We start from the raw sequence: 27,703 nt of genomic DNA on the forward strand, positions 1-27,703 counted from the left end.
ATTAACCTTTCCTGTTCTTTGTCTCACTTCTTCACGTTGTTAATTTTCCACCTGTTTGAGCTGGAGCCGTACAGTGAATGTGCACTCTAACTGTTTACATGTAAATGGTGGTTTATCACTCATGAGCTTTGTGTCCTCATAGCTGTTCTAGACAAACTCAGACCAATAATCCGAGTGTTACATCAACTGGATAATGTATATCCTTTTAAGCACCATAAACAGTGTACTGAAATTTTAACTTAATCTTGAGTAAAATAAGCTCCTGTAGATTTCAGACTTTGGGCAGGATGGTGTCTGTGAAAATATAAAAATGGAAATATGTTCAGTTTAAAGAGATTTGCCTTTTATAGATTCTATTTTTGGGGCTTTTAATGTTTTCAGAAAGGCAACAGTAAAATGTGAATTTCAAGACATAATTTACATTTTCCTCATTACAGTTCTGCATGGGAGATGTCATAAACAGGAGTATATCAGGATTGTACAATTTCAATAAATACTTTTATGAAACAACATGCCAGTCTGATTCTTACTGCAAACAGTGGTGGAAGGTAATGAAGTACATGTACGAAGTAAAAGTACAATGTTTAGGTATCTGTGCATTTTACACTTTACTTTTCCTTCACTATATCAGAGAGCAGGTGTTGGAACTATTTTACTATTTCAACATTTTAGATCTGGACTGAAAAGTAAAAAGTACTTGTTGAAATGGCTTTTTTTTTTTTTAGCATATTTGAGAAAACCAAATACACAAAATCAGCTAGAATAATAAAGAAATTCACTTAAAATTTAATACTTTTACTTTACTCTTAAAAGTAAAGTACATTTTTAAACAGGTGAGTCAATACTACTACTTTTTCTTTGAGATACTTTTACTTGAGTAATGTTTTGCGTTGTTATCTGTACTTTTATTGAACAACATTGAGTACTTCATCCCCCCCGACTGCAACACTTCAGAACTGTGCCCCCAAACTGTCCAAAACATGCACATGATGTAACACGTAGACAAAGACTCTGAACAACTGAAAGTCTCTCAGTCACTTAGGAAAGTTTAACAGCAACAGGCTAAAAAAATTGTCTGGTTTTGTTAATTCTGAAGTTAAACTTATAAAGCAGAGAGGAGTTTTGAGTAAAAGAATTAGGAACAGATGTGTTTCTGTGTAGAATAAATACACCCTTATGTATCCTAAATCAGAATAAAGCATTTCAGTGTACAAAACACAAGTTTATTAAAAACACAAGTTGTACAAATAAAAACTAAAGACGTTTAGAAAACAAAAAACTGTTACAATGAGCAGTTGGCCACGCCTGTTTACTTGGCATCCTTCTTAACTTTGAGGAACTCTGCCATGTTAGAGAAATACTTCTGGTTTGCCTCAGCCACCTTTTTCTCTGCAGCCTGTGGGTTCACAATCTCCAGCCCCTGTAGAAGAATCGCAGTGATCGTCATTTGTTGCATCAGCTGAAACAGTGTTCAATGGAGAATAAAACTGCTGGAGTTGTACCTGCAGAGGAGTGAAGGCCACACTGGAGCTGGTGCCCGAGGAGCGGTCCCTGACGGTCGACTTCCCTCCATACGTCATGCTCTGTTTCTGTAACGTCCTCTGCAAAGACACAGGGCAGTCAGACAGGTGCAGGTGACAGTGGATATGTTCACACGTACCCCAAAAGCTGATAATTATCTGATTTCTGGACAACAATAATTTAATGCATAGAGCACCTGGAGAGACTTGGAGATTCTGGCCTTCGTGGCCTCGTTGACCTGAGCCTGTCGGACACGCCCACTGCCGCTCTTCCCCAGCTGTCCCAGACTGAAGCCCAGGTCCTCCTGATAAGCGTCATCTTCAATCTGCAAACACAAAAGACATAAGGATCAAGACACCAGAAATCTCTGGGGGTGTGATGCTGATGTCACTTTTCTGTCAGCTCTTTTACTGAAGCTAGACTTTAATCTGCTCTTTGTTTTAACACAATCTGACCATATAGAGCTGGTTTAGTTGGAACTACAACAGGTGAGTTAATTTATGCTGTTGAACAAGTCTCGCACACATAAAATTAATAGTCACAAGCAGCATTAGTCAACAGTTTCATTTAGTCACTCTCACCTTTTTGTTGAAAATCAAACACCTAAACAGGATCATGAATGCTCATATTCATCATAGGTTCCTTAAAAATGTGTTTTAATAAAAAATTTTCAAACCATCTTAAAACCTTTTGGCAGTTTTTGCTAATGTGTGCATTGAGTAACCATGAACCAACTCCTGAACATTCCAAAATACACATACATGTAAAACACCCCTAGCTAGATGTGACTTGTATCAATATTGTCACTGATACAGAAATATTGGGTACAAACCTCTGCAAAGGTCATCCTGTTGGCATGTTTTCTAATCTCAGTGAGTCCAAGTCGCTCCTTCATCTTTCGATACCTTTACAAACAGAAACAATAGATTGTGCATCATTAAGTTCTTCCGGTTTAAACTTGGGCAGAAATAACATTTACACCATAGTTTTAATAGAATATTTACCTCCTTCCTCCTCTCTTCTTCCTCTGTCCATCCAGGGGGGCTGGGAGGGGCTTCACTTGCTTGACTGGTGGTGGCTCTTGCCATTTATCAAATTTTCTCTCAATTTCTTCTTTGAGATCATAACCAACCTGCATAAAATGATCAAGAAATCATTTTTATCCTACAGAACAATTGTGGTTTAATATCTTAATACATCTTCTCCAACCATGGACTAAAGATCAAACACCTAAAGTTAAACTCTGAACTCACTTTGCCATCAGAACTCTCATGAAAACTGTCAACTCTTGCTGCCAGGGTACACTTTGCAGATACAAGACGAGCAGCTTTCCTTCTAAGATCCTGATGACAAAAAAAAATGTTTAAATTACAGTAAAAGATTAACTTAAATTTTTAAAACATGATAAATACTTACAGGTGGCAGAGACTGAACAACGTCGCAGTGATATATGAAGCCAGTGTGAGGCAGTAGAGAGGTGCTGCTGAAACCAGACAAAGTTTTCCTCTGGGCTCCGAGAAGCATTAAATTACAGGCCGGCATTTTGGACAGGTTTGTAAGTCCTCCAGCGATACCTACAACAAATTATGACAAAAAAAAATACAAATAAGGGAAAAGCTTAAGAACAGATCTCATAAATCTGCATAAAAAACATCCAGTCTTCAAATATATTTTTTGTTAAACTTCTGAATTCTGTAACACTTTATTTAATAAGGAACTAAAATTCATTCAAATTATGTCACTTTTCTGATGGAGGGTCCACCACCTGCTGATCTTCATGGAGACGCTTTTACTTAGCCACAGTACAGCAGGAAACTTGTATATCTGCCAACAGACATGTAGGTGCTGCAACCAAACAATATAAAATTGACTTGAATAAATGCAAGATGGAAGTTTACCATTCCAGGAAAAGAGGTAACAACTCCATGGAGGCAAGCAGGTACATTCCAAAAAGTTACATAGTGCATCATTAAAAAGGCCATCAGAATTTGTTTTGATTTTTAAATTAAAGCTCAAAGCTCATATATTTGCATATTAGCGTCGTTAAATTGACTTCCAGTTCGTTTTAGAGTTTATTTTAAGGTTTTATTGTCTGTTTTTAAAGCTTTTAATCCACTGGCCCCACAGTACGTCTCAGACCTCATCCAGATTTACTCCCCCACGTGCTCTGAGGTCTGAGAGCCAGCTCCAGCTCATGGTGTCTAAGACAAGACTTAAAACCAGGGGGGACAGGGGGTTGGCCCCAAACTCTGGAACGCGCTCTGGTGTAGCTTTTATTTCATTGTACTGGTTTGACCAAATTTAAGCAATTAACCTTTTTCTTGTCTTCATTTTATAATCTCTGTGCATCACTTTGGAAAGAAATAAAGTGGATTTGGATTTTTTCAGACTTTAGTAAGACTTTGTTTTTTACTAATTTTGTGAATTTACTAGAAAGCACAACACCATCCAAAAACATTCATTTTGTCTTCTTTTGTTCATTAACGTCTTGTGTTCTTTTTAAAGGCAATACAGTAGGAGGTGTATTTACCTTGTTTCAGCTGCAGCTGCAAGCCATTTTCAGAACTGTCTGAAAATGACTTGTAGCAGCTAAAACATGTCAAGGTAAATGCATCTACTACTGTATTGCCTTCAAGAAGAACCCAAGAAGTAAACCTTGATTGCTCTATAGATAAATGTTGATTATTGACTGATTTTTACCCATGATTTTTGCAGCTGTTGATGCTCCCACGATGATGGACAGGTTTGGGGCGATGAAAGACATCCTGGACTCTACGTATTCATAGATTCTGTGTTTTGATTGGTTCAACTCCAAGGCCATGTCACAAGCCTCTTCAAGCTGCTTCAGTTCCTCTTCAGTAAGTTGTGACCTTTAAAAACAATATTAAATTGAACCCTCTTCAACACCTTTGAATACAACATTTTAGACAATTAAGTGGTATGCACCCCTGTGTGGTTGAAGCCGTCACGCTGACCACCATGATTGTGGCATTAGTGAGAATTTGCTGTAGTATCGCATTGTTTTTGCATTTTTCCAAATTGTTTCCAAGTTCCTAGGCAAAAAAGTTTATTTAAATTTACTGAAAACACTGTGGTAGATATTAAACAGATCATGTTTAAATCTTACCTTCACAGTTCGGATATAATCTAAGGAATCAGGGACAAGAGACTCAAGCTCTGGAAACCTTTTGGAGTATTTGTCTCGAGTAAACTTGTGAATAATATCTGAAAATATAAATAACAGATAAGATTCATACACAATTGTGGGTTTTAAATGGACTAACATTAAGATTCACATACTTAGCTCATTGTCGATCTCTACTGTCAGATTATTGGCAGCCACAATAAGTCTGTATTCTGGATCTGCTTCCACTGGTCCGGACACTACAACAGAACCATGAGAATAAGAGTTAATAATCAGCAATCCGATCAGATCAATGATGTTGAGATTAAAAAGGAGGGAAAACTCACCATCTGAATTTTTGCGCTGTTTTCCTATGTAATTTGAAATTTTGTCCATGATTTCTGAAAACTGAAGAAAAACAATGTTGACTGGATGAAGCAAGCTCCACTTTTAATACTGACATTTTTATCAGCACTAAATTATGTAGCTTTGGTGCATTACTCATCCATTCCTCAGTGGGGATATGTGACTACATTTACAACACAATTACCAATTTCACAACTGCAATCTTTATGGTCAATAGAAACTACCACTACAAACAAAATATCTGATCTATTTACAGGAAAATGTGGTTTAACCTTATAACCTTTAAAAACTGTTGTGAAATGTATTGGCTTCTTGTATAGGTTTAGTTTAGTTCACATTCCCTCAGATATTACTGCTTATTGGAGTGTTTAAAATATGAACAAAATCCTGGTTATAATGTATTTTTTAAATGCAAGGAGATTTTCCACTAATATGCAGCCTTACTACTCGGTCATGGTCACCAGCAACCACACTTTCACACTCTCGCGTGCAAAAATGGGTGCGTGTCTTGCCAAAGGACACAACTATGTGAACAAACTAGAACAGGATTTAAACCATCAACACTGACATTTAGGAAAACCATCTGGAGCCCTTTACAGATTTCAGAGGACTGACCTGTTTGCTGTTGCGGAGCTTGGCAATTGACGTGACGCTCTCAGCTTTACTATAGTCCACCTCCATCTCCTCCTCCGGGATGTCCTCCAGACCTCCCTCCACCCTCTGTGCACTCTCCCCATCACTGTCCCCCTCCTCCCCCTCAGGGTACAGCCCGTCCTCCCCCTCATCTCCAGCCTCCTCCAAATCTGCCAGGAGCTCATCTGCCAGAGACATCTTCTGCACGAGCACAATACAAGAGAGAAATTAATGATCAACCCTCAATCAATGCAGCATTTAAAAGGTACACTGTGACTTTTCTGGTGGAGGCTCTGCCACATGATTAACTCCGTGGAAATGCTACTGAGGCAAAAACAGTAACATCTCCATGGAGATAAAGTTACATAGAGCATCTTAATCCATGTGCGTGCAGCTTAACATTTCTGTCTAAGGCAAACAACAAGCAATAACAAAAACTTAGTTTAAGCAAATTTTCAACTTGATATCAACACGTTTTCTTATTTCCCGTGCTTTATGCAGCAACATTAAAGAGGATTGTATTTATGTTTACGTGAGGTTGAAACAAACTGCAGGCTTGTGCTAAGCTAACGTTAGCAAACGTTGGTGAAACGGAGCAGGTCGTAAATAAAAACATGAAAATTCTACAAAACATACCTTAGAGGTTAAATCTGTCCTCGGCTATAAAATGCAGGCCCACTTAGACACAGGTAAATGTGTTTACGGGAGTAAATCCTTCCTCAATGTTTGAATGTTTTCAGAAGTGGCATTTCACTGACGTTCAATGGTCGCAAGATAAATACGTAACAACATTCGCAATGAACTATGGGAAATGTAGTTGATTGATAAGAAAATGCATTACGTAGGTTGTGAGTAGAAATGAAGGGCAATTAATTAATACTGAAGTAATTTCTTTCTTACAGTTTTATTCGCCTTCTTTATACACTCCCTTTAAAATCATTTTAAACAATACAGGTTTGAAACCAACGTTTAACAGACAGATGGACTGGTTTTATCTGGATTGTATGAAAACATGAGAAAATAAACTAATACACAAAAAACTAATGATATTATTTACGGATGAAATTATTCAGTTTTCATGCTAAGCTACATTTATAGTCCTTAAACAAGCTAAACATAGACTGGACAGCTCTAAAATGTAAAGACATGGAAAAATGTGGAAAAATGAATCTAACATACTTCCATACACATTGGTATTATATAAGTTAAATTATACAAAATACTTTTGCAATTATGATGTCTTGGAAAATATCTCTATTTGTTAAGGAATTTTTGTGAAGATATCTCTTCAATGCATTCAGTCCCAAAATAAGCAATATCAATGTAGCTTGAATTGCAACAACAGAATAAATAGCTAAAATGAATAAATATTGCTTAATTTAATAAAATAAATAAATAATGCAATAAATAATAATGTAGTAACGTGTGTAAAGACGTATTTATAAAGAAACAGTTTTGTCGTGCAGTCTAACAATATAGATAAAGAAACCAGTTTTAAAACAGTTTTGATACTTCTGCAGGATGATATTTGTACAATGAGTATTTATAAATACAGTGAAGGGACTTCTGTTTCAGACTGCTACCTACAAGAACAGTATGACTGCACTCAAAAACCTTTTAAGACATGAGAAGTGTCAGCATAGACACATGAAAGAAAAACCCACACACCTGGAATATAATTACACCTGTAACATAAGATGTGACGCCTGAAAAAGATTGGCTGGTTCAGCAGGACTCCCAGTGCATAGCTGTCAAATCTGTGTCCGATTTTACAAACTCCAGGCTCTTCCAGACTCTGAGCTCTCGCCTCTGTAAACACAGACTGGAGCTCTGCAGACCATCATACAAAATCCTGTCGCTAGTAAAACCTGGACTGGGTCCAGCTCTAACGGGAGTCTTTCCTTCAGGTGCTTTTTTCATCAGTATAAAAATAGCCTCTGGTGAATGGCTGGTAGTTTGAGTTCAGCTCAAAGTGCTGCCGCGGTGTGTGGCATCAGACTAAGTGAGGGTCGTTCGCCGGGCTGACAGTAAAACGAGACGACGTCACTGCGTTTGTCCCGAGAGGAGACCTGGGTTTGTTTGAGTACTCCTCTTTCCTTTTGGAGTCTTTGCGTTTGGTATTTGGCCCTTTAAATAATAAAGAGATAAGATGAATGTGATTAACATAAAAGTGCATACAGAACTAATATATACTGTTATCACAGTACAACAGAGAGCAACAATGAAAAGCTCTAGGATAAAAATATCAGTTTATCCAAGCACTACAAAATTATATAACACTTTATTTTAGCTACAGTGCTTCCATTTGCACAGCACAAAAAGTCAAACACCAGGCTTTTATTTAAAAGGATCAGATATGGACTTACCCCGTACATCCAGCTTAGAGTTTTTGACAGTGACAGGGGGTGGGCCTGTGGGAGTGGTGACACTCAGTTCATTGGTGGGAGTTTCCTGTTTTAATGAGAAATAGTGGTCAGACATTTTATGGGCAAGATCTGTGTTTTTGAGAGGATAACACTGTACCTGATCAAACAGGTAAATAGTGACATCGTCAAAGAAGGAAACGTTTCTCCCTATGTCCCTCGGCCGATCCAGGGGCTCTTTAGGTGACTTGAGCAGACTCCTCAGCCCCACCCGTTTGTCTGTGTCCGTCTCCGTGACAACAATGACTCGTCTGGAGCTCTCGTCCTCCTGCTCATCTTCCTCGTCTTCATCCTGGTCACTTCCCGGGGACAGACCTCTCCGGCGCCCGAGGCGGCTACCGATCGCTCCGTCTCTGAAGCCCTTTCCTGTCGGAGGAAGAGTCACAGCCAGAGGAGGGAGAGCCAGGGACAAACGCGCTAACTTTGCTGCCAACACAAAAACAAAATATATGTAACACATTAGACACTCTAATCATCACCATTAAATCATTTCACATATTATGTTCTTCAGGTATTTACTATTTAGTATTAAACTATATACATACGGAGATAATTATTTAACATTTTATTCACCGGAAATTGCGATATTGACGGTACAGCTTAATAACAGAAATAGGCCCATTGGACTTCCTGTTCACAGAACTGAGAAGCCATGACTCTCCATAGTGGCATTTCACCATAAGGAGCAGCAAATTTGCATCTCTGTTTTTATTATTAAAATATGACATTTTTAACTCTACATGTATGAACCATAGTCTGAATTTTCTTAATAAATTCAAGGAAGTACAGACTAGAGGGCAGGGGTAGGGGGTGGTGAAAGCAGAAATGTTCAAAATTCAACCTCGAATGCAGGACAATACAGGATACTCAAACATGCTTTAATCATTTGAAATACGACACTAGTAAGCACATTTATGGTGAGGAAAGATGGATATATATATATAGATGTATTATGCCCTACGTAATATGCCCCCTTTAATGTAAACATACCTTTCATTGCCTGGTTTGCGGTTTGTTGAGTTGGTGAAATTTCAGGCTGTTCGATCACAGTGAGTGTCTCAGTTTGATTTTCCTCTGATTGGTTTTCACTCTGTTCAGCGCTGGATACTGCATCTTGATTTTCTTGGCTGCATTAGAGCATTACAAATAAACATTAAAAAGGTGACAACAAGAAACAACTTTTTTTGCCTCAGAAATCAATCCTACCTTTCCTCATCTTCCTTTAATTCACTGACCACTTCTCCATTGCTTACAGTTTCTGCCCCCTCTGCAATTTGCTCCCCCCATGTCCGCAGCTCTGCTGTGTCCTTTATGGTCTCTGCTAATAGCCTGTTTGTCTTCACATTCTCACTGAGAGAAAACTGTAGGCGTTCCTCACAGACCTAGAATAATACATATTGAATTTACAATCACATCAAGAGCTAGTCAGGAAAGATTAAACTAGGGCTGGATATCATAAAAGAAAAGGTACTTCAAGGACGGAACTAATCCTAGATAACACCGAGACGAATCTAGAACTAAAACGTAAACAAGTCTACATCAGTACAAAACCAGGAGTGAACACTGCCTTTCTAATTTATTTCAACCATGGGACAGCACAGTAACTTTGTAAAGAACTTTCTCAAGACCCATATGTCAGAAGAAAAGTTTAGTTTTGTTTCCAATAGTTTTTTCAGTACTAGAAGTATCTTAAATTATCTTTAACAACACCCAGCCCTAGACTGAACTCAAAGTAACTCACCTGCATCATAAGTCCGTTCACTGTCTTTGAATGAGAGCTCTGATCCTTAACATCTGTGGGCACCATTTTGGATATCTCCTCTCTCTCCTCTTGTAGTCCCACCAGTGTAGCCTCTTCTAACCCAGCACCACAAACTTCTTCTTCACAGTTATCTGCATTTCTTCCATTCTGATCTGGACTTTTCTTTAATGACTCCAAAAGCTCCAGATTTCCCAGAAAAAGGTCTTCTTCATCGCCAGAAATACAACACAATTTTTCAAGTTTTTCAAAATCCTCCAATGGCTCCTCGTCCAAATCTTTCCACTCAGAAATCAATAATTTGGGGATTGTGTTCACATCTTGTTGCGTAATTTCTTGAGGTGTTTTATGGACAATATTGCTTTGTGAATCCTCATTTTTGGATGTCAGTGCAGTCTCGTGGGCTAGTTTATTATGCACAGGAGAGATGACTTTTGTTTGAGTTGTAGCAAGTGATTCTGGGCCTTCTACACTGTTAGCTGCAGAAATATATGAGTGTGTCTCTGTGTTGGCTACAAGCTCTTCGAGATTCATGTTAGTAATAAACTCCTCGGTGACAGATGGCGGAGGACTGGGGAACGAATCGTCCAAACTTTTCTCATCTTGCACGTCGAGGTCAATGCTCTGCGGAGGACTGGGAAAATCGACCGAGCTAAAATTGTCTTGTGATTGGTCCAAGACATCCTGCATTCTTACATCACTGGGTTGAAATTCAAAGGACATGTCTCTATAGCCTTCCACTGCATTTACTGTTGGACCGTCACCCCATTGTTTTGCTGGGCTCATGTCAAGTTCAGGATCTGCAAGCGATTCTATATTTTCAATTTCTTGTAGGTTGTTTTCATCTCTCTGTGAACAAAGGATTGATATTCTTGTCACGTCACATATTTTACTTAAAACCTGTTCTTTATTTTCAATGCAACTCTGAGGCCACTTGTTGAAATTTTGATTTTCTGTATCAGTAGTTTCGAGATCACAATCCGGGCCCTCTTTGCTCCTCTGTCCTCTCCCTATAGATTCTCTTTCTGGGGTTTCAATGTTGTCAACTTCAAATTTTACAATTTCTTCATCATTTTCTTGCAAATTATTACTGTCAGAAATATCCTCCATGTTTTCTTCTTGCTGTACATCTAAAACCTGTTCGAATTGTTGCTCCCACTTTGGCTTGAATCCAATTATGTTATGTCCTTGTAACTCATGGTTGTTTGTGTCTTCACCGTCCTCTAGCACAGCTGGGTGGGGTTCACTTCCGGCCAGTTCATCATTCTCCTCCCAGAATTCCTCACAGATAACTATCCTTTCCCTCACTCCCCATTCTGCGTTACTAAACCCAGTAAAAAACTCAGATTTGAGCTCTGTGTCTTGGGATCGTTTTTCCGGGGAGGCCCACTGGTCATTTTCATCAGGGCGGGAGTGGGTTTTTTGCTCTGAAAAGCGGTGGCAATCGAATTCTCCCTTGACAATTCCGCTCCCTGTCTCGTCCTCCTCATCCTGGCTGCAAAGTGACCTCCGATTTTCCTCCTCTTTGTCAACAGAGCCGTCTCTCCACATCTCTGCTCTTCTATAGGGAGATGAACTGGCCATATTGTTACTGCCAGACTCTGCTGTTTCTAAAAGACCTTCACTACTGTTGGAGCAAGGCTGATCTCTAGGAGTTGCTTCTTTGTGATTCATCTCGAAAATTTTATTATCACTTGTTATCGACAAATTTTCAGCAATGCCATCTTGAATGTCGTTGACTTTCAGCTCAATTTCAGGCACATCTTTTGCACATTTCAGCTTATTTCCATTTGAAATATCATTGACTTCATGTGATACATACTCTTTATCTATTAAAATATCCTCCTTTGCATGATCTAACAAATTATTAGTCTCTATGTTGTTCTTTGATTGTAAATTTGAATAGAGTTCAGATGAGACCTGGGCTTTGTTGTCTGCTATCTGGCAAATTAAGTCATCTGTGCAGTGGTTATCTATGGGATAGCCGTCGCTGGTGTGTAGCTCTTTTAGTGACTCGTCATCTAGTTTAGAAAATAATTTATCGATAAAGTCCACACATTCCTTGGTTTGCGGATCTTCACTCAGGTCAGTTTTATTGTGAAAAATACCAGTTACATCTCTTTGCGTAGTCGACAGACCTTGGATAATTTTGTCGCTATCTTCAATAATAATTACACCATCTTTGGGTTCTGATTTGTTCAACTTATGCACAGTTTTTAGTGGACTTTTTTCAGATAACTCCTCTTCGTTGCGTTCTTCTATCCCGCTCAGTGCTCCCCGCTCGCCTCCCCCTCTCCCATTGCAAGACCTGGATATCAGCGCGCCATCACTACCTCCCCTCTTTGTCCCATCTCCTTCCCAATCGCTATCTGAGAAATAGGCAGAGTCGCGGTGCAGTGTTTCAGACCCTAGAGGCCGCCAAACACCCCCTCCGCCTCCTCCTCCACTTCCTCCTCCACCAGACCAGGAATCGCTTGGCGTCAAACCTCCTGCTGAACTGGAGGTCATTGGTGATAGGACAGAATCGGAGGGAGTCAGGAGAGAAGAAGAGCGATCCCAATCAGGAGTAGAAGGCGTTCCTGCATCAGGAGTCACATGATAACAGTCAACATTTTGATTTTCTCTGCAGGGTGAATGCTCGTTACCAGTTTGTAAACCATCTTGTGTTGTGTTGTCAAGCTTTTCCTCGCGCTTGGGGCTTGTACCGTTTTTAACTATTTCACCATTGCCTATAAGAGGGTCACTTGTAAGGAGCAGTTCATTCATTCGCATTATAACAGTATCTGATTCTTCTGCCAGTTGCTTTTCTCTTTCTCCTCCTCTGGCAGGCAAAGCTGGCGCCTCAGAACTCTCCTCATCTTTCTCCGAACTTGGAATAGTTTGGTTGTGCAGAAGACCATTTTTTGGCATGATTTCTGAAAAGACAAAATCGGCAGACTGGCAGTGAGAAGCTCCGTTACTTTCCTGATTTTCATTGGAATTATTTGAAGCGATATGAAGAACAGGGATGTCTGGTTTTACGGAAATTTTGACATCTGTCTTTTTTGCACGTTTGGTCACTTGGGCGTAGATGGCTTCAGTTTGTGTGTCATCCTTACTTTTGTTGGTCTGAAATCGTATTGTCTGTGCAGCATCTGGGTCTATGCATATTGTCTCGTACTCTGGCGATAAAGGGGTTGGCGAATGCTCTACCTCCTTCTTCGTAGCTGCATTTTGCCTGGACATAATTTCCGTCAAAAACGTCTCTGCCGACTGAATTTCTTTTAAAACTCCTCCCTTGTCATTTCTGTTCGCTTTGGTTCTTCCTGCTTTTCACTCGTAGTTGTCATTTCAGATAGGAGCGATCTGGAACGTGGTATTCCTTTCGAATAAACCTCCTCTGCTTCTTTGTATGGAGTTTCTTCGGAATTATAGACATAGGGATGTAATCTGGGACCACCTGGGTACAGAAATTTCACAGAATCATTGTTTACAGACTCATCTTCTACATTCATTTCTATGCTTCCTGTATCAACTTCAGTGAGGAATAAATCTCCTTGGCAGGGATCTGTCACAACTGCTCCTTCGTCTGTTGCTGTTTTGTTACTTTGCCCGGATAATTCAGTTAAAAGAGACTGGGAACGCCTCATACCCCGATTTGGTAACACAAAGTTCCCCCAACTTTCACGCTTCTCCTCATCTGACGAAACTTCAGATTTAGACTTGCTTGCTTCTGTTACTGTCGATATCTCTGTAAGGAATAAGTGCATTGGAGATTTCCTAGCTGCGGCTTGGAGTTCTGCATCCTCTTTCCAAATCGCAGGCAGTATCGTGTCGAGGCGAGATTGCGTTCGCTTCATACCTCGAGAAAACAGCTCAGATGATGAGGGATCTGCGTCTTCGGACAAACTAGAGTGGGCAATGGTCGTGCCTCCAAATTTATCAGGCGAACCGAAAGGAGAGTCATCCTCATCTGAGTAAGTCGGACTTGACGAAGACTGTCTTTCGAGATCTTGGTTCTGCGGTCGCGGGATGTTACGGTAAATCGGGCGAAGTGGGTTTTCACGGCGCATAGGAGATTCAAAGTTTTTGGTGCGCGAGTGAGTAACTTCTTTAGCGTTATACCTCATATTACCTTCACGTTCTGACAAATCACTAGTTAGCGGGTCTCTTGTTGATTGCGCTCTGTATCGGGAGTATGAGTCTATACTGTTGTAGCCTGGTTTGGAGTGAGGGGGCAGAGGAGGCGGGCACATGGGGTAGATAGGGTGACTGGATGGGGGCAGGGAAGGTGACAGAGAAGGCGAAGGGGGTAAAGCTTGCCTGGTGCGATGGATTCCCAAGTGGTCGAAAGCAGACGAAGGGCAGCTGCTGACAACGTGCAGAGGATCTGTTTCGATTTTGCCGCTCATGTTGTAGTGGGGCAATCCTCTGTATCCTATTGGAGGAGGGGCAGGGAGGGGGCGGGAGTGGAGGTGGGTGCCTGAGGACATAGACATAGAACGAGGTTTTGGGGGTAGTACTGGAGCTTGGGATGGTTTATTTTCCAAAGTTTTGCTTTTGTTTTTATCGTCTTCCTCATCATCACCCAGATCTACAATAGAAAAATCTGTCACTCTGCTCGATACGTCTCTAAATTCAGCCACTCCGGTTCTCGGCACTTGGATTTGAATTTCGTTCGCTCTTACTGTCTGGATGCCTTTACCACATTTTTCCGAACAATAAGGAACCTGCTCTTTTCCTAGCATCCCACTGCGAATCTCCACTAGCTCGACATCACCGTGGCAGGCAGAATTAGCACGCGTTATAGACTTTGCCTTTAGAGTTGGAGACCTGTCTTGTGGCGTATGCTCCTCTAATCTGATATAGTATTCACTGGCGAGGGAGGGGCTGCGAGCACTAATCACAGGAACCACAGTAGGCGTGTCCAGCGACTGCCGATGATTACTGCTCGCGTTCGGGATTGGCTGAGGAGGAGGAAGTGGTTTGTAGCCTCTTCTTGCATGTGCTTTCTCCCAAAAATACTCAAAGTTCAGACCTTTGCTGGTTTCAGTCACAGTCAGGATGTCGTCTAATTCTGTGGTGGTGGGCGTGATGCAGTTCCCGACAGGATCCAGTAGGGGGTAGGAGTTGTCCCTGTCGTCTCTGCTGTACTCTCTGTGCCGCTCATTGGCAGCGATCTGGAAAGCAGGGGGGCGGAGCAAATCCCAGCGTCTTTCGAATGACTCGTCGCTCTCTCCTCTTGTTCTTCTGCCCTCCTCAAACTCTTCGTCCTCCTCATCCTCATCCCCTGTGCCCCCCCTGGATGTGCCACCCTCTGCTGCCAACAGGGAGGAGAGGAGCAGGAAAATCTCTGACACAGAGGGCCGCTGAGACGAAGGGAGCCAACACGACTGCATGATTTCATACCTGAAAAAAAGAAAGAGAAATATTTTAATAAGCAGATGTATCAGAGATGTAGTAAAATGCTCAGTGTAAAAAGTGCTCTGTTTGAGTAAATGGGCTTTTAAGAATTTCACTGTGGTAGATGTTTGTTTGAATATTGTGCATTATAAAGGCCTTTAAAACATGTGCAGGGAAAAAAGCTAAATATTATAACTGTCTAAGTCTCCTGAGCATAATATCTGAAACCTATGGATGGCCATTTCTATAGGCACTTGAACAAAATGCTATATTTCTTTATAACGAAAAGTCCCCAGTCATTAATATTAATAACTACATCTACAAATTACATTATAATTATCAAAACTGACAATGACCACTTGAAATGCTGAAATGACCACATGTAAGGCTCCAATAATGTCATAAGTATATTATATTTCAGTTTTATTTTAGATATTTTAGTTATATCCAGATATATCTCTGACACTAAGAAGGTAAAATTTTAAAAAATGATGGAATTTAAAATCTTCCTTCCTTTTGCCTGCTGTCTTGATCATCAATTCAAATCAAATCAAACTTTATTTATAAAGCACTTTTCATACAAAATGCAACACAAAGTGCTTTACAGTGATTAAAAACAGTCCCGCATTTCCAACCACCCAACCACCCACCAACCCAACCCCCGCACCCCCAACCCCACATAGTCAAACAACCCAAACACACACACTCACATACACACAAACATGCACACACACACACACACACACACACACTCTCACACGCTAAAATACATAACCGGACACAATAAAATGTGAGGCTGAATACAGGCGAACCAGTTGAGAATGGTGGATAATAGTTGATGGTGGATAATATTATGGTTATTGGATATGTGCTCTTTCTTACCAGTAGTCTGCGTGTGAGAGTTTGAGTCGGGGCTGAGCCAGTGTGATCTGCCTCTCTCTGATCACAAACGTCAGTACCTCCTCATCGCTCAGGTGTCTATGCGGCTGAGAGCCAAACTCAAACAGCTCCCAGATCACCACGCCCAAAGACCTGTGGAAACACAAGGGGGACAATGCAGTTACAGGCAGGTTATAATAGAAGTTCATATGAGACTAACATACTAATTTTAATTCAAACTAAGAAAAATGAAAATACATCTAGCCTGTCGGCGTTTTAGGCACTCCCAGGACAGCTGACAGCCATAACGTTCTACTGTGAATTTCCTAAATCGTACATACAACTTTCCAAGTAAAAGTTGCACATGAACACAATGCAAACTGGTTTGCAAGTCAGAGAAATGGGAATTCTGTCAGGGATGTTTGATTGGTGGAAGGAAAATTGAGATCACAGCATGTGAGATAGATTGCAAGATGCTTTGCATCAAAGGAAGATTACGCTTGGGATAACTATTGTATACAACTTAAAATATTGAGTCAAACAGATACAGAGTGTGTTCTCACTTGTCAGAATCTGACCAAAAGCAAACATGGGTGAAAAATCCCTGCACTGGAAGAAATCTTTCATCTGAGCTGCCCGCCAAACACATGCAAGCGGCATAAGTCTCTCCTGAGGCCTCCCGGTGGCATGTTCCCAGAAATTCACTTCAAAGAGGTGTCCCTCTTAAGATAGACGAGCAGTGGCTCTACTCCTTCCTTCCTAACCCTCACACCCAGCTCAATTTGGCCACTTGTATTTGGGATTTTTATTTCACTGATGTAAATGAATCTTTCATAAACTCACCACACATTACTGGTCTTGGTTTGATCTGTGACTATGAGAGATCCTCTGTACTCCTCCAGCAGCTCTGGGGCAATCCAGCGCAGGGGGATCCACAGCTTGTCTGGTGTCAAGTAATAATCCTCCTAAAGAAAAAAAAACATAACTTTATAACTGAATGTGACTCCAGACCTTCCAGAAGAAGTGGCTAGATTGTAAAGTACAATATTTTATCATAGTGTCTAATCAGCTTTGTAGGCCACCAACAACTGCACATACATGGGCTCACTGTCACTGGGTTAACTGTCACTTCTCTTATTATCATATATGCAATATCGCATTATTGTTTAATGGAGGAAATGTAATTGTAGTACCTTGTAATGGTTATGAGAAAGACCGTAGTCGCCTATTCTCACAGTGAGGTCAGAGGTCAGCAGGCAGTTTCTCAATGCCAGGTCGCTGCAGAGAAGTCAATCATATTACACATATAATGGCCCTGTGTGAAAACTATGTCTTTGTTTTGTATTGATCGAGGCATGTTTGTACCTGTGGATGTAGTTGTTCTCGTGCAGGTGCAGTAGACCTGAGGTGATCTCAAAGGCCATGCGCTGCAGCGTCAGGAGGTCCCGTGTGGGCAGCTCTGGGGTCATCCCGTCGGACTTCCTCTGAGCTCGGAGATATCGCTTCAGGTCGCCCTAGAGGAAAAATAAACATAAGTATAAATATACACACATTTTTCTGTCCACAAATGCAAGTGTTATATTGTTTTTTCAAAAACAAATATTTTGGTCAGTTTTTTTTGTTCATTCAACTTTTGGTTACTTCAGCTTTGGCTCTCGCCTAAACCATAATGCTCATCTTATTGGTCATGGTCAATTAAAACCTTGTGTAGTGTATTGCTAATGAAGACAGAAATTACTCACCAGCTGACAAAACTCCATAACCAACAGATAGGGAATACTTTCGCTGCATTGTCCCAGACACTGGAGAATGTTGGGATGCTTCAGGCTTCTGAAAAGGAAATATTACATAACATTACATAATATTCAGAATCTGGAATTTGTTGTTTTCAGATGCTATATTTGCAAATGCTTAATGCATTTTAAATGGAAACAATCTGGCCGGATCTTTATATGAGTGACAAGATCCATATAGTGCAGAATCTGCATTGTAACGGCGCAGCAAGGGTCATGGTACAAGTACAACGAGTACAGTGAGTACAACTTGGGACTCCTGACCAAAGACCTAGCTGAGGATTTGGAGATGGGTCCCCTGGGGGGCACTGTGGTCGCCCACTGCTTTCCCAGCTGTATTCAATCATAGGTCAATTACAGAGGACAATGTTCCCTACAGAGACAATAAAGTGTACTTTAACGTCAATATTAAACATTATGGGACAAAAGAATTGGAGATTTAAAGATATTAACTACTCATACAGTGAAAAAGTATTCTGCTACTATAGTGTACCCAGAGGTTGAAGGGGGTTTATTTTGTTAAGGCTATGTATCTATGGACATTTTATCAGCTTGCAACAAAGGCACATTTTGAGGTTTAATCTTGATCTCTATAGCCAAAACAAATAAATGTAGAAGAATAGGCTTTTGCCATAAACCTGTGAATTTGTGTTTAGCTGAAGAAACAAACAGAAAACGTGTCGCCCGAGGCAGCTCCAGGTAAAGTGTCCTTGAATGCCTCAAGAGAAAGTTAAAGCCAGAGGAGGACAGCCAAAATATTACTCTGAGTCACACACAACTCATCATAGCTACAGGGAGACTTATGTAACCTTAACCATTTAAACGCCAACCAAGATGAGCTGTGTTTTCCAGGTATCCTTTACATAGATAGGAGATTTAGGAGCACAATTTTAACTTTTCACATCAGACCAGGGTCTTCAAGTACCATTTGAGAAAAACAGGTAAAAACACTAAAATTGGTCTAACACATACCAAAACGGAAGCTAATGTTCTAAAATAGGACCAAACTAATCACAATTAGTACTATCCCAAAGTACAAAATGCAAATAAAAATAAACTAAAATGCCACCATATGCAGCCTCTGTATCTGCTGGAGAAGCTCTCAAAAAATCTCAGACATCTCACCTGTACGGCTCAGACTCGGCCAAGAACTTCCTCTGCTCCAGGGGACTGGCACTGACCCTGAGCTCCTTCACCACAGCCTGAGAGGAGCTGCAGTCACACAGCACCTCAGCCAGGATCACCTACAATAACAGACGAATGTTCATTTCTGTGTTATTTAACTTAAGGTGCGCTATGTAACCTTTCTGATGAGGGTCCACCTACTGCTCGTCTCCATGGAGATGTTATTGCTTTGCTAGAATATTCCACAGTTTGGCATTAAGATTATCTTTATCCATCAGTCAATCACATTTATGCCCAATCTCCATGGAGAGAAGCAGTTGACACGACCAGGCCATGATACAGGACAGATCTGTGAAGAGGCGACTCTGTTCACAGTTTGGATGGGAGGGGGGGTTTAAACAATAATAATAAAAAAAAAAACGATCAGTTTAATGCCATGCCGTGCAGCATGGGAGGAAAAGGAAAAGCAATAACATTGCCATGGATACAAGAAGGTACAAAACCCCTCACTAGAAAAGTTACTTTAAAGAAGACATATTAGGCTTTTCACATACAATACATAAGATTATTATTGCACATTTTATGAATTGTAATCTGCGGTAATACAACTAAATAACATTTCAATTTACTTTCTGTTGAAAACTGCAGAACTGACTCTTTGATGCTGACTCTGTCCCTTCATTATGGCCTTAAACTTTTATTTATGGTAAATTTAGCTACGAAGCTACGGAGATTTTATGAATCATAACCTGAAATGCAGGACTTTGCTGAATAACTAAAACATTACTCAAACATGAGTCATTCAAAATCCAACTCTGAACTAATGATGAAGAAAAAACATTATGGTTTAAAGCTCATCATAATCAATATTGCATAATGTGTTCCCTTAGTTTAGTCCACATCTGGTTTATCTAGTTCCTTTGGAAACAATCTTACGTTGTTTGTTTTCTTTGATTTAAAATGTGTAGCTGTAGTAATTGTAGCTGAATGCAAGTGAATAAAATATTTGCCATAATTATCAGATTTAAAAAATATATTATTATGTAGCCCAAATAGAAAATAAAATCTTCAGTTGTAACCAAATAAACACGATCAATTTACCTTTCCGAACCATCCATTCCCAATCTCCTGAAGGTAGTTTAAGGAGTGTCTTTTGAAGCACTGAGACTTAGGATCTGAGAAAAGAAGGGCCAAGTTAAAATCAAATAATGCATGCTTTAAAAGAACCATACACACGGATATGGGTTGGTTAATTTCAAGTTATAATGGTAAATACATGAAGATAGTGGGTGTTGTTGTACTGTATTGCCCAGTCTCCACGGGACCATACGATTGACACATGTGGGTCTGAGCGGATCTTATGGAGACTTCACAGTTTCTGCTTCATTAGGGTTCAGCAGGAGTCCAGTGTTCACAGGTTCACTCTCAGTTTGAGGTTTTCACATGAGCGCCACACACTCCAGGCAAACAGGATTTTTTTCTATGTCAACATTAAACTTTTCCAATGGATGACTGACATATTTGTCCATCTTTAGATATACTGATTTTGTTTTGTTTTTTTAATATATATATATATATATATATATGCAAATATTTTACACATAAACTACCCAGAATTGTATAATTTACAGAAACAAAATCTGAATAATTAATTGACCCAGGTTTCAAATTCTTGGTTAATTTAGTTGAAATATTAATTTAAATACATATCACAAAAAAAAAAAATCGTTGAGAAGAAAAGAAAAGGCAATGAATTAGCTATAAATAACACTGTAAGTACAAGACCAGATATTTTTTATGTAACTACCTCAAATTTGACTTATTTTGTAATCCAGAAAATGAACAAATCTTTCATATAAATGTTGTAAACTTGATTGAATACATTATATAAAATGTGTAGATTGGACATTTCCATTAATTGTACGTAGTAAACTCTCAAATTGTTCTCAATCCAAAAGTGCATTTTCCATCTAAAGATAATTTTATCAATATACCGATGTTATTTACCTGAGGTGTCGTGAGCGTGGGGGCCCTGGCAGGTGGGCCGGTCTCGTACGGGGAGGGTGTAGACCTCGGGGAGAGAAGGGCAGGAGGAGAGACTGTCCTCCTGGATCGGACTGGAGCCTCCGGAGCAGTCCTCGCCCTCTGCATTGTCAAACTCCTACAGGGACAACAACACACAACAATTTATAAAACTTAGACTGCAGATATTTTTAAAGATCATGTTTACCCATATAAGCTTCACTGGACTGAAAAGAGGTACGTGACATTCAGTAAAGACCACTGGCTGTGCAGCACATGAACATTTTTTAAAACCAACAGAGGGACTCCTGATAAGGTCTGACAATTGTAGGATATTCACTTTTTATGTGACACATTTACAGGAACATTTAGAACATTTATGATGAACTGCTAAAATATTGTAACTGAGATCATTTTAACTAATCAAGACATTCATTTTTGTCTATAAAGCCCACCCATAGCTCTCAATTAAAATCAAATGTAATATAAAGGCATAATAAATAGGTCAACCCATAAAGAAAGATTTGATGATTTTTTTTGCTATTTTTTGATATTTTGCTCAGAGTTTAAAGTGACCGGATGTTAAAACTAAAATTGAATCCATTTCTCCTTGTTGTATTTTCCTTTTATTGAATAACAATACTTGCTTGTCTCTTTTTGACCAATGACTGTTTCATTGTTTGATTTTCTAACTTTCTGCTGGTTGTGAAGTCCTGTGAGGCGACTGCTGTTGTGATTTTGGGCTTTACAAAAATTAATTGGACTGAATTATCTGCGAGAACTAAAAGGGCTTTTATTTGAAACCCAGTGCCATAACTCTTCTTTTTATAAATGTTGTGACCTGCTAAAGATGGATTTTTAAGCATAAATTGAATGTAGTAGAGCTGCAAGATTAATCACAATCAAATCAAAATCGTAATTTGGCTGCAACATTTTTGAAGTACCATAATTTTCTCAACAAGCAAAACATATCCTGTCATATTCTGCATAAAAAACTGCTAACCCTGTACTTTAGATCTGTACAAACATGCTCTGAAATGTGAATCATGTTTTAGTCAGTTCATGTTTCAGTATTTTTGTCAATTCTGGATGTGTTTAAAATGTGAACTTTGAACAGAACCCTGTTATTAAAACAAATCACACATCAAATCGCAATTGCAATGCTCGTCGAAAAAAAAAAGAAAAAAAACATTTTTATTTTCCCCCAATCATCCAGTCCTACACTGTAGGCTTTAAAAATTGTATTTCATCTCATAACCATAGTTAATAAGGCTAAATTTGGGTCTTGTGGGTCACTGATCTATAGTGATTTGGAGAAGCAGACAGGAATGCACTCAGGCTGAAGTAAAGGCTCCCTCTCTCTTGGCTAAACTTTGCCGTCTTTCGAATTAACCACGGTGGATGGCCAAGTCTGCTTCATTAGGTTATTGGCTGTTGTGTCTGTTTAATACAGAAATCCTTATCTGGAAGAGACTTTCACCAAACGAAATCAAAACAAAGTGATTATCACCTAACAATGTCACAAGGGGTTTTGAGCTCTGAAGAGCATAAAATATGCAGCATTACTGAAGATTGTCTGTGAAAGACAAAATACAGGTATGTTTATGATGAGGAAACAACATGACAAAATGTGTTTCTTTTCTTTTGTTTTTTTGTATAATTCATTTAATCAAAAGCAGCTGATAGCCACTTTGCCAAGGTGATATTTTGAGGTTGATATGGAGGGTTTGTGCTGCTGCCACTTGGCCAGGAGCCACTCATAATTTTTTTAAATTCTAGTTAAATAAAGGTTTGAATGAATGAGGGTCGATATTGATAAGTATCCCCAAATTACAGGATATGAACAAATTAGGACTGGACTTGACTGGCAGTGCCAGAAGAACACTGAGCTTAAATGTGACTTACGTTGAAGCCGACCCCTCCTCGTTTACAGCAGAGGCAGGTGAGGAGCAGAAGGACGAAGGATACGAGCCCCGAACATGAGATGAGGATGACGACGTAGGGCGGAGGAGAGAGGGACACCACCCTGGACTGAGCAACTATGACAAACACACAAATATAACACCTTTAATATTTAATACAGACTTATAATGGCCTTAAGGTGAGAGGGTAGAGACAAAGAGCAGAGGTGGGTAGTGGGTAATTAGATCCTATTACTTTTATGTTGACAATATGTAATGTGTATTATTTTAAAAGTGTATTGCTTATAATTTGAATTCAAATCAGAATTATGATTGTTTTATTCCCAAGTGAAGCAATTTGGTTTTACAATATTTAAATTTGATTTAATATATTATAAATGATCAAAAATATTGTAAATTAACTTTTGTTATCCCTGTCTGATTACATCAATACTAAAATAATGCATTAGCCTTAAACAGTGCTTTTCCAGATACTCAAAGTTACTTTTATTCATTCATTCCATACTCTTTGTTGGTAAGATAGTATTATAGCCACAGCTGCCCTGGGGCAGATTGATAAAAGCGAGACTGTTCATCTAGACCATCGGACCTTTTGGCACTTTTATACTAGGCAATGTGGATGAAGTGTCTTGCCTAAGGACAAAATGTCAGTTTTGCCACTGCTGCTGCACTGTGGCACCTGATATTCCCAGAGGTGTCCCAGCTCAGGCCTAACCAGGCCCAGCCCTGTTTAGCTTCTGAGATCAGACGAGATCAGGTTTTGACAACAAGGTTTGGCCAGGTTACATCCAAACTATTACATTTACTATTAGAATACATTTTGTCAGTATTGTCCATCTTGATGTTTTGAATAATTCTGTTTTACTTTTTACAAATATTTGGGAAATATTTTACTGAAGCAACAGCATTCTTCCTCAAGTACAATTTTGACTAGTCTACCCACCTCTGCCGTTGAAAGGGAAACAAAGACTTTACTTAATCAGAGAAGTGTAATTGATGTTAACACAAGTATTTTGTTCAGTGCAAAACCATTGGAGACTTGTTGGGAGCAGCAGGTTTGAGTACACAGTAGACAACCCCAATGGACAGCTTGCATCAGGGAGTTTGGGTAGTAGAAAAAGCAGAGAGCAAAATTTATTTCAAAATACAAAACATTGTGTAAGGTAAGAGTCAAAGTGGGTATAATACCATTCCAATGAGGAGAGAGCATGGGAAGAGGGACAGTTTTTGGATATGGCATTCCACTTGGGAGACACGGTTAAGAAGCAAAGGGAAAAAGGCTGTTGTCATTTCAGAGGTAAAACAGAGGAGCGCTAACTGGGAGGGATTGGAAACTGGAAAAGAATTCAGCTAAGAGTCATTACAAATTAAGAGCTACTCAGGTGAGAGAGGGAGAGGGCGGGACATTTTGGGATTTGTACCTCAACGTGGAGTGAGAGACGTGAACCATCTGTGAAGAAGAAAAGGGGGGTAGGAGTTTAACTTTGTACCATTGCTAGGTAACACTTAAAGGTGCACTGTGCAACATTGATAGTAAAGGGTCCACCATCTGCTCCATGGAGATGTTATCTGGCATTAAACTTATCTTGCATGTATTCAACTATGGGAACTTTTATTTCTTAAAAGACCTTGAAAAACATGCATTCTTACCTGTAACTTGACCTGATGGAATGGGCATAGATTATCGTATTGATAAATGATAAAAAAATATAGTTGTTCTGGCAAAGCATCTCTATGGACTCTAGCAGCAGCTGGCAGATCCTCCTCCAGAAAAGTTACACAGTGCACCTTTAACAAGACAGCAATAGCATGGACATAAACCACTATTTATTGTCTTATTTGATGGTAATATAATTTATCCCAATGCAGTGCTACCCTAATGTTTATTCTTAAAGGTGCGTTATGTATCTTTTTCTAGTGGACGACCCGCCATCTGTTTGTCTTCATGGAAATGTTATTGCTTTGCTTAGAATGTTCCAAAGTATGGCTTTAAACATATCTGTCTCCATGAAAACAACCACCAGGTAAATTTTAAGGTCATATCTGTAGAGAGGCAAGCCTGGTCATAATAAGAATGCATGTTTATCAAGGTATTTTTTTTTTTTTTTTACCAAATACTGGAATATACCAGGCAAAGAAATAACATTTAGAAGGAAAAACACATGGAAAACCCCCCACTAGAAAAGTTCCATAGTGCTCCTTTAACGCAATATGAAAAAAGTTATGGTATGAAAACAAGGTTACAAAATGCAACTATGCAATTACTGTCCTTCTAAATAAAGAGCCACATATTGCTGATAAACAATAAAAAACAGAATAAAATTGTATTATCATATACTTTACTACTATGGGGTCAATACATTCTGTGGTTGATCTAAAAGTGCACTTGGATCTTGATACTGAAAACACAGCATACATGCATTTTAAAAGCTGTTTAAAAATTTACAAACTTTATGAATATTGTAAACCTTTGCAAAAGATATAGTGTTCACAGAACAGCTACAAGTTGCACGATGTGATTTGGAGGGACGGTGTGAAATGAGAAGATTTTTGTATAATAAAGCATTTTAAAAGTCTACTTATTAAATAATTTATTAATAATTAATAAATATCCAACACATGCACACGCTGTTGATATCTGCGAGCTCATCAACAGACCTACAAATATGCACTACAAAAACAAGATCTGAGCATGAGTAAATGATAAAATAATGTTTTATTCAGTTATTATGACTTTGCCTATTTAGTTAGAAAATCTACATTTTGGGCTACATTTTGTTTGATTGGTCCAAAGCTAAATTAGACTACATGAAAATATATTAATTGTATTTACTTATCCAGGTTTCTTATTATATTATTAAAGCATATGATAAGGCCTTTATCTCCATCCAACATACATACAGGCTTTTTTTAGACATTAGACATCATGAAACCAGTCAAAAATACATTGCAAGAGAAGAATCTTGACAAACTAACCAACTAACTAAATCTGAACTAGTCAAGACTTCTCAAAACAAGAAGACACATATATTGAATGTCATTTTATTCATTAAGCCTGGATAGCTTTATGTCGTGTAATGCAATGTCCTCTAAATACAAACAAGCTGGTGGCTCAAGACTTGCAAATAATTCCTTTGCAATGCCATTCTTTCATCTTTCTCTAGACAGATGTCCAGACAGACACTGAATATAAATAGGACCCTTGTAAGAGGCCTTTTCCATCGGCAGCTCCAGTGCCAAAAGCGCCCATAAAAACAATGACTGGTGCGCGCGTTGACATAAACAAGCTTGTGCCAAATGTTGTAACAGCCATGCATATGCAGATTTCACACAAATGAGGATGCCACCAGAGGCTAATAAGCCATATAAAGGATCAGGCCAAAGCAAAGGATGTTATAACCTAAATTTGTATCGCGCTGACCAAAAACTGGTGGTGTTACGGAGCCCTATAGATGAAAATTTATGGTAGGTTTTACAATCAGCGCTGCTCCTGTTTTGATACTGCAATAACAATCAGCAGTCTCGCTCATATCTCACTGTATTCATTTCAATGTACAGGCCTTTTTGAAACGCGACAACACCGCCTCGCCTCGCTTATTCTCCTTTCTCCTCTCGCAGCATCAGTGACAGCTTCCCGACCCCCCCTTAACCAACCCGCCCGCCCAGCCTCCTCTCCTCCACGGCCGCTCACCTTCCCTCTGCGGGGCTCCGAGCGCTCTCTCCGGGCTCAAGTACGACATGATCCCCGCCAGCACTACCATCACCCAGCAGTGTGGCCGCATCGTCGTCGCGTCCGGGCCGACAATAACAACACCACCATCCGAGCGATTCTGGCGCGCTGCCGTGTCCCAGCCGACTCCTCCGGTGCCCCCTCCACGGTCTGCGCGCTGCCGTCTCCGGGCTCACGTTGTCTCCTCCGTGTCTCCCCCCCGAAATACGCGATGCTCCTAATAATAAAGCCTCCACCTCCCCCCAACCCCTAATCCGCAATTTAACACGGTGTGCGCGGTCTCCTATTGTGCATCCTCACGGCGCTTCTCTCGCTCTCCTCCAAACCAAAGCTGACGTCTTCCTCTCAAAACAACCTGCGCGTTCAGTTCTCCAGGAGGAAGATTTCTACGGCTTTTTTTTTTCTACGTTTCGCTCTCGTCCGCTACTTCACATTGTTGGAGGACTGTCTATGTTTTTCTCCGCTCGCTCGCATCTTACGTCAGACACGCAGCGCGCATTGTCATGGTCTCTTGATCGTCATTATGATCAAATAGGGTTGCTGGATAATATCCCCACTGGGAGGCTATATTGTGTCTATGAAGTGGGATTATATCGATCAAGTGGCCTAACCGATTTTTTCCAATATTATGCAAGAGTTTCACTATTTGCTACAGATTTTACAACAGAAGAAGGTTTCCAATTGTTATGACACACGTGGCCAGACAGAAATTACTTCAGTGGTAAATTGAAATCTGTAACTAAAGTAAAGAATAGGCCAATGGAGGAGATAAATAAATAATTAAAAAAACCCTATCATAATTATTAAGAGTGTGCAAAAATAATGAAATATCAGTATATCGTATTGTTTAATGTAATGATACAGTATCGATTTCGTGGGCTGCTGTATCGATATATCGCCAAGAGTATTTTTTGGTATATTTGATTAAATTATTTAGTTACAAAGCTACAGTTTTGTTGCTTGTTCAGAGGAAAGAAACTCATTTATGCAAAACATTTAACATTTTCACTGTTTTGATGATTTA

General features: G+C 39.6%; 2 protein-coding genes across 2 annotated transcripts; both read right to left on the reverse strand.

Annotated features, from left to right (window-relative positions):
* Positions 1-1,201: 1,201 nt before the first annotated feature.
* Positions 1,202-6,437, reverse strand: prpf31 (PRP31 pre-mRNA processing factor 31 homolog (yeast)). Its single transcript, XM_055163318.1, has 14 exons — positions 6,281-6,437; positions 5,627-5,845; positions 4,993-5,053; positions 4,822-4,905; positions 4,649-4,746; positions 4,468-4,574; positions 4,222-4,391; positions 2,938-3,095; positions 2,775-2,864; positions 2,526-2,653; positions 2,354-2,426; positions 1,718-1,846; positions 1,503-1,601; positions 1,202-1,420 (listed from the first exon to the last, which is right to left on the reverse strand). Exons 2-14 carry the CDS (start codon positions 5,840-5,842, stop codon positions 1,310-1,312), a joined length of 1,524 nt encoding a protein of 507 aa, XP_055019293.1. The 5' UTR covers positions 5,843-5,845; positions 6,281-6,437; the 3' UTR covers positions 1,202-1,309.
* Positions 6,438-7,629: 1,192 nt separating this feature from the next.
* lmtk3 (lemur tyrosine kinase 3) lies at positions 7,630-26,731 on the reverse strand. Its single transcript, XM_055163902.1, is given in 17 exon segments — positions 7,630-7,771; positions 8,011-8,095; positions 8,168-8,493; positions 9,058-9,194; positions 9,274-9,449; positions 9,809-13,087; positions 13,090-15,214; positions 16,091-16,240; positions 16,931-17,052; positions 17,281-17,365; positions 17,453-17,601; positions 17,830-17,917; positions 19,006-19,124; positions 20,107-20,180; positions 21,013-21,166; positions 22,933-23,066; positions 26,641-26,731. Coding segments are annotated over 17 exon segments (7,428 nt in total). The 3' UTR covers positions 7,630-7,637.
* Positions 26,732-27,703: the final 972 nt, after the last annotated feature.

This window comes from Boleophthalmus pectinirostris, unplaced genomic scaffold, assembly GCF_026225935.1.
Source record: "Boleophthalmus pectinirostris isolate CB_2022bp ecotype Guang Dong unplaced genomic scaffold, ASM2622593v1 HiC_scaffold_6, whole genome shotgun sequence".
In the NCBI taxonomy this organism is placed as follows: Eukaryota; Metazoa; Chordata; class Actinopteri; order Gobiiformes; family Gobiidae; genus Boleophthalmus; species Boleophthalmus pectinirostris.

Coding starts and splice junctions, on each gene's coding strand:
- prpf31 (XM_055163318.1), bottom strand. CDS start 5,842: ATGTCTCTGGCAGATGAGCTCCTGGCAGATTTGGAGGAGGCTGGAGAT. Junction 1,602..1,717: donor GAATCTCCAAGTCTCTCCAG/GTGCTCTATGCA, acceptor GTGTCTTTGCAG/AGGACGTTACAGAAACAGAG. Junction 1,421..1,502: donor TGGCCTTCACTCCTCTGCAG/GTACAACTCCAG, acceptor ATTCTTCTACAG/GGGCTGGAGATTGTGAACCC.